This window comes from Benincasa hispida, chromosome 1 (genome assembly GCF_009727055.1).
Source record: "Benincasa hispida cultivar B227 chromosome 1, ASM972705v1, whole genome shotgun sequence".
Classification (NCBI taxonomy): Eukaryota; Viridiplantae; Streptophyta; class Magnoliopsida; order Cucurbitales; family Cucurbitaceae; genus Benincasa; species Benincasa hispida.
Genome location: NC_052349.1, coordinates 45,239,776 through 45,247,158, shown reverse-complemented (window position 1 = coordinate 45,247,158; position 7,383 = coordinate 45,239,776). Strand labels below are relative to the sequence as shown.

At 40.0% G+C, this 7,383-nt stretch overlaps 1 protein-coding gene across 1 annotated transcript; it reads right to left on the bottom strand.

The window, feature by feature from the left end:
* Nucleotides 1–265: 265 nt before the first annotated feature.
* Nucleotides 266–4,393, bottom strand: LOC120089187 (sialyltransferase-like protein 1). The gene is made up of 11 exons (XM_039046603.1): nucleotides 4,168–4,393; nucleotides 3,987–4,069; nucleotides 3,431–3,517; nucleotides 3,270–3,347; nucleotides 3,099–3,190; nucleotides 2,787–2,988; nucleotides 2,083–2,173; nucleotides 1,949–2,007; nucleotides 1,578–1,726; nucleotides 1,232–1,313; nucleotides 266–1,163 (listed from the first exon to the last, which is right to left on the bottom strand). The coding sequence occupies exons 1-11, from the start codon at nucleotides 4,292–4,294 to the stop codon at nucleotides 771–773; spliced, it is 1,443 nt and encodes a 480-aa protein (XP_038902531.1). The 5' UTR covers nucleotides 4,295–4,393; the 3' UTR covers nucleotides 266–770.
* Nucleotides 4,394–7,383: the final 2,990 nt, after the last annotated feature.

The window sequence follows — 7,383 nt, the reverse complement described above, 5'->3', positions numbered from 1 at the left end:
GTCCATCGTCGCCGTTCATTTGCTTCGAATCCGTCATTGTCATTCATCAGCTCTGAGTCTGCCACCATCATTCTTGTCATCCCGTGCTCGCCCTATCGCCGGATCACCCCATGTCATCTGTCTCCCACCTGTAGCTCCCACCGTTGGAAGGAGAAAAGAGAGGGAGGGAAGAGGAAAGAGAGGGAGAAGGAAGAAATGACCTTGAAGCATGGGGGAGAATATATGCAAGGGCTAAATTGTAAATATCCAATAATATTAGTGAAAATAGGAAAATCAATAGATTTTTTTTTTTTTAATTATTGCATTAGCTAAACCAGAAAAAGGACATTTTACCTCAAGAGTCTTTACAAATAATCGTAAGAATAACTAACGATACACTTTTCTTTTAGAGGACAAAATACAAGCTTTACAACCTATTTAGAAACAAAGCCAAAGAATAAAGTGACTCCATTTTCTTACTTGCCAAGATCCTAATCCTAACCCAACGTAATTTTGTCAATTCACAGAACTCTGAAGTTCCAAGTAGGATAAATCATCTTTTTTCAATTGCACACGATGTCTCGACGACCTCTCAGAAAGGACTCGGGTTTCTATGATGCTTCAATTGCTTGTGGCTGGCTAGAAAGGCATTCTCTTAACATGCACATATATATTGAGGTGTTACACAATACAATAGCAAAGAGAGCCAGTTCAAATATGCGGAACGGGTGAATCCTAATTGGAATTTGGAAAGAAGGTATTGGTGCATATCACATCGTCGAGACCGTTGTTTACGCGATAGAATCCAAAGAATGCCTCACACATACAAGATCATCCAACTTATTACCGTCCATTTTGTACAGGGAAACCCCTTCCATCTGCTTATAATGATCTTGTGCTTCTTTTCTCAAACTGTTAAAAGGTGTAAGTTCCCACTTACTATAACTTGAATGTTTCCTGGTATCACTCATATCAGGGGATCCTGAGATAGGACCTTCGGTCCCAGGGTCCACATTGCCCCACACTTTACAGCTACCAAACTGTCCCAAGTCACCGCCTTGACCTGTTTGACTTTTCTTCAAGCTCAAGGCTGCAGTGTGAGCCCTCCTAATCATTTCTCGATCTGGAACATCGGACCAATCTTGCTTCCTCTTAGATCTCATGGGAGAGTGTATCCTTATAACCTAAGAAGCCCCAAGCCAAATGAGTATATAGGCATGGATTGCACCAATTTGAAATTAGAAAAACTTACACCAAGGCACTCTAATAGCTGGTAGTATGCCCTTCCTTGAAGTGGATTATGGCCTTTCCTGGGTGTGGAGAAGTACCTTGTCCTGGAACAGAGATAATTTCAACTTGTCAGTGGTAAGAAAGAGAACACAAGGGATAACCTGCAAGCAAGCAATGACATCGTAGAGAGAGAATGTCTAGATATTATATGAATAGAAACTGATACAAGGGAGTTCCATCAAATTGCGTGTAGTAATCAATGAAGCCATAAAAGTTCCAAGAAATAAGTCAACTACTCTTTTCATTTGTAAATAAGCTGAAAAATGAACAAGCCAATTTAACTGAGTGCACCAGCATGTTACACTTACCATTCAGTGTAGCCAGGGTCAACCGTGAAGCCATATATGTCAACAATATCACACATAGAAAGAGCTAATTCAATAGACTTCATTCCAGTTCCCTTGGCACCTCTACGTAGAACAATACCTTGGAAGAGATAAACTGGATTTGGAATAAGCTGCAATATAAAACACAAATATTTTACAAAAGGTAAAAAGTTACCAAAGATCCAGAAAGGGAAACAATCACCAACGCCAAGCCTTTCCCTTTCAGTAAAATCGATTTCCAACACTAGATCATTTCCTAACCTCATACTATTTTTATATTTCCTCTCCTTTTGTCAGCACTACTGTACAGTAATAAGACAATTTGCCACATGAGAATGTGATGTGGCTTTTACCTTAATCATTGCATTAAAGTCTCTGTGAATCACGCTCTTTATAACAAGTACCTCATCAGCTGAAGAAAGAAAATTATCAACCTGACATCTTAAAACAGAATCCAACTAAAATTAACAGAAATAAGACACCTTACCAGACCCATTTAGAATTGCAATCATATTGCGAGCAGCACCTCTTACAACAAGACGAAAATCCCTCTTCAGACCAACATATTTGGCATATTTCTACATGGGATCATATGGGTCAACATGAGTATCTAAATATCTTCCGGAGTACTTGATCACAGAAGTAAAATAAATCAATGTCACTGTTCAAAGACAAGAAACTACAGAGTTCCCTGGAAGGTGCTACAGACCAGAAGGATTCAGATTCATCTGTCAGCATCAGAAAGTCCGCCAATTGAAGTTCCTTATGCTATCCATTTTTCCACATTTTGAATGAAGATGGCAAAAGTCCGATATTGCATCCACAAATCTTCTACTAATTTACATGTTCACAACTAAATCTTTCTGAACACATGTTGGTCTTTTCAATGATGTCTTAATGAGTATGGTCTCTAGTGATGTATAAACCGGCTGGGGATAACTTGGGAAAATGGAAAGTGAAACAACTACTGATACCAAATTTATAAGTAGGTATGAAAGAACACCTTAGGACAAAACAATTGCATAAGGCACCAATGACCACAGCAAGAGTTCTTCAATTTACTATTTACAGGATAATCTACTGAGTAAAAGACTCTAGCTAATCTCAATAAGCCATTTAATAAATCAATAAACAATGAAAATTACTCTTGCAGTAAGTAAATGAATGTATTGGCTAGTGCAGTTAGCTCACTTCATTTACAGGTGCCTCATTATCACGTATAACAGCATCATGACGGTCAATTTCTTCACCAAACTCTGTTTTTAGAAGATCTCCAGAGTTTCCCACAACTGCACAGGTTTTAAACTGCCGGGGGTGAAAAGGAGGTTTTGATGGCAAGATCAAATTTAGGTGTTCCTCACAAAGAGATCTATTGTAACATTTATCTGCTCCCCTACACAAAGATAAATAGATTACAATCCACCAAAAACAATTGTACCGCTAATTCACATAAAATCCTCCAGAAGAAATTGACTTGAAGGAATAAGATAAGAGTAACCCTACAATTGAGCTATCCTCTTTGCAGCATAATCAAACCACCCATCAGGCCGTGCCTCCAAATACTCTCTTGTCAAGACAGTAGTCATGTTGCGATACTGTATTGCTCAATGCACGTTAGAATGGACATGAATACTCATTAAAAGATTGCACAAATTGAAGATGACTACTACCAACCTGTTCCCACAATAATATTGCCTCACACACATCATACGGGTATTCCAAAGGTTCATAAATCTTGAACTGCTCATTATACTGTCAGAACAAAGCATAACAAATCAGTAACAAAGAAAATGAGTGAACGCAGATACACACAGATGAGAGAGAGAGGGAGAGACCCAGGTACTATTTGTGCCTTCTGGGAACTTGAGAATCAACTTGCAGTGGTCAATAATATGTGCTGTGAGTCCAAGCCCTCTGTTTGCCTATACCCAATTTCATGATCAGATGAAGTTCAAAAGATTACTGAAACTGCATAGAGTAATCCGCACACGCAATGCATGGATTTAAAATACTAAACCAACTAAGATGCAGTATTTGAAAAGGCAGTAGACATTCTCAGGATATGATACCCAGGGTTATTGGGAAGAAAAAAAAAACTCAAATGCCCGACTTCAAGTAACCAAAAGTGGAGATCAGACGGCATAACTAACCATTGTCCAAAAGCGCTTAGAAGATACTACTTTCCTTACAGACCTAGAAATATAAGGATGCATCGGATGTGGAACAAACAGTATCATAATCCATAGCATTGAAATCAATAAATCCACTTGATTCAGAAATCAACTACATTTGAAATTATCACATGAGCTGAATTCTTTCCCTTCGTCCAGCAACAAAGAATGGAACAGGAAATGCAAGCAATTAAACTAAAGGTAAGCATAATATACAAACCACGCATTGCTGAACGCTGGACTGGAAATCCGACAAAATCCGAACCTCCTCCCTGTTAAGATCTGCAAGAGGCTGGTGATAACCTGAGATAACAAGAAAAGGGGGCAGAAAAAAGGCTAAGAAACGATGACAACGGAGATGAATGGTAAAGGGAAACATAAGGAATTGAAGGAGGAGGAACCTGCAAAGAAAGAGGATTGAATGACGAAAACTAGAAAAGAGAAGAGTGCAGCGGCGCAAACAAGATGAAGAAGCGTAAGCCTTCGGGTGGCACCATTGTTGGAGGAGGGGGGCTTGAGAGATCTCATCTAGGACCGGATTTCTTGAATGCCAGAGGTGGAAGAAGAAAGTGAAAGTACTGAGACGGACCACTCTGCGACCCGATCTCCGTATGTTATTAGGAAGCTTGAATCGGATTCATCTATCAATTTTTACTTTCGAACCTTTTTTCTAAAATAAAATTAAAAAAAATAAAAAATAAAAAAAAAACTATGTTGATTGATCAAAAATCTTGGTTTCTTTTGTCTAATTAATAATTTTGCAAGTTTTAAAACTTATTATAAATATATATAAGGCTAGAGTGAGCTTGCCTAAAAAATGGATCTTCTGTCAGACCCCTAGAACTCGACGTGAGCACCTATGGATAGAGGTGCCCAATTTTCCCACGGAGACGGGGCAGGGAGTGGGGGGAAATTCCCCGTGAGCTAAATGGGGACGGGGACGAGGAATGCATTCCCCATCCCTGGCCCGTCCTGTTCCCCATCCCCGCCCCGATTAGCTTCTACATATTTATTTAATATAGTTATCTAATGTTATTTTATTATTATTATTATATAAATATTACATTTAAATTTCAAATTTGATTATTTATTGGGAAAGATAATGAATATGTTTTAATTGAATGTTTAAATTTAGATTATATATGTGAATAATTTGATTTATATTTATTTCTTTCTACTAAAAAATTTAATTGGCTTTTTTAGGCCAAAATTTGAGTAATTTATCTTTAAATTCAAATTGTCATATAAAACTAACCATAATAAACAATTTAGTGATAAAGTTAATTATTTAATTAAATTTTGCTTACATGGTGATTTAAATTAATTGACTTTTTACAAGAAAAAAAGAAGGTAATGGGGAAAATTCCTCGTGGGGAACCCAATCCCCACGAATTCCCTACCTCGATCCCCGTGGAAAATTTCACGAGGATGGGAAATGAAATGGGGAGCGGGGACGGGGATGGGGAATGACATCCCCAGCTCCGTCTCGCCCCGTGGACATTTCTACCTATGGAGGTTTGAGCGTGGCCAAGGGGAGCCACGGGAGTAGGCTGACAGTTGACAACATTTGACACAGGCGAACCCAAGTCAGTGCTAAAGAGACCCACCTGAGTGCAAACGGGTAGAAGATCAGGCAGTGCACACCTCGGCCGAAAGGAACGGTCAAACAGATGGGTGACCCGTCTACAAGAGCACTAAGGGATGTGGGGGCTAGTTGGTGGCACCAAGGACCTCGCACTAACCTCTAAGCCCCAATGCACGTAGACGGAATGTATGGCTAGATGCACTCGGGGCCCATATAAGGCCCTGTGCATAAGTGCACACCACGGAGGGCAAGCACAAGCGCACACAAGAGTGGCACACCAGGGAGGCATACGTGGGGCCAATGCTCACAGTGGGCGATGGTAGGGCAGGCGTGCACACCGGCAGCGCCCATGTCCATTCGGACTCGGTTGTCTAAACGACTCCAAGGCTTGAGTCCACTAAAAGTAGTCTGTGGCAACACGTGGTACGATTGGAGCCAATCAAAGATGGACACATGGTGGCGGATCCATAGATAAGGTAGCAATTCTTTGAGGTTAAAGGAGTGGAGATTCTTTAGGAGAATTAGGGTCACAACCAAGCAACTCCCCCAAAATAATAGGGGAAATTGCTAGTCATGGGGAGAGGAGTAGCCAAGAATGAATGTAGTGGGTCGCCACCTCCCCCATTAAAGCCACTCCTCCTACTATTTAGCCTTACTTTCCTATGCCCTTCCCTATATATAAGTAGTAGTTTGGGAGCACTACATTAAATCTACTCACAAAGTGATTCTCTCCTTTGCTTTGTAAATCTCTAGAGTAAAATGGTCTTGTAAAGAGTTGCTCTGTGAGTCTTATATTGCAGTTTTTATATAGCTTTGATATAAAGTGATTATTTCCATAAGCCAAGTGTATTCTCTTCTTCCCCCTCTCAAACGTGAGTTCTAACAAACAACTACCTCTTGAGTTAGTGAGCTTCATAGGTGCATCTAGGAAACAATTGGGTCCAAACTTCAGGCTGGTCAAGGAAAACCCCATGGCGCCGCATGGGAGAAATTCAAAAAAATAGCATGCCCACCTTTTTCCATGGACGTTCAAGATCTAGATCTCTCTCATCCTTAGTTATTGCACAAAAAAACATCAAGCTTGCCTTGGAAAATCATGACTTTCAATATTAAACAAAAATTTAATTTGTATTTAAATCAAGTTCACCTTTCCAAGAGACCACGTCTACAGATATTTAACAATTTTGATGTCTTGATGTAGTGGCAAGTGTCGAATCTTAGTTCTTAAGCATTAACACGGTTGATAGAGCCTTGCAACAACATTGTTAGGGTGTGTGTATGGGCAACACGGGGGTAAAGAGTGAAGCATGCAATACTCCTTCAGGAGGCACATCAAGACTGGATTGCATCACGCTCGTCCTTCGCTATCAACAGTCGGCTCCTGGTTATTCACCATGTATGAGGATCCCCGCTAAGCATCCATGGCTAAATGGTTAAAGCGCCCAACTCATAATTGGCGAATTCAGCGTGGAAGCTTGTAACGCCAATGAATGTGCACATCTACACGAGGGAGTGGCCCAAACAAGCGGCAATATACTGACAATGAGAGAAGATGCAGTCTTGATGTTAACTGGCATGAGCAATCAAATAATTCATTTGGGTGCGAATGAAATGTTTGGTCTAGGGTAAGTAGATGTGAAATTTTAGGGTATGGCTCCTCACACAAGGCACAGATGTCACGCAAGACGTCCTAGCAAAGTCAGAGACAACAACATAGTAACAGATAGTGAATCAAGAATAAACAAACAGGAATAGGTAATCGGTGATAAACCACCTATGTTTGGGGAACAGTGTGCCTAGGAAAAATAATTCACTAATATATAAAAGTTAAGCGATTACATGTTGTACTTCTATAAATATTGATGATTACAGCGACATACATAGAGCTTAACTTAGCTAATCATCTAGGCTCTCCCTAGATGTGAGACTCTCTCTCACCCAGGTTTAGGCTCCCCTAAGTATGTAAATATTAGTGATGTAACACTTAGACTCCCCTTAAGTGTGTGAGACTCTTTCTCACTTGAAGATATCT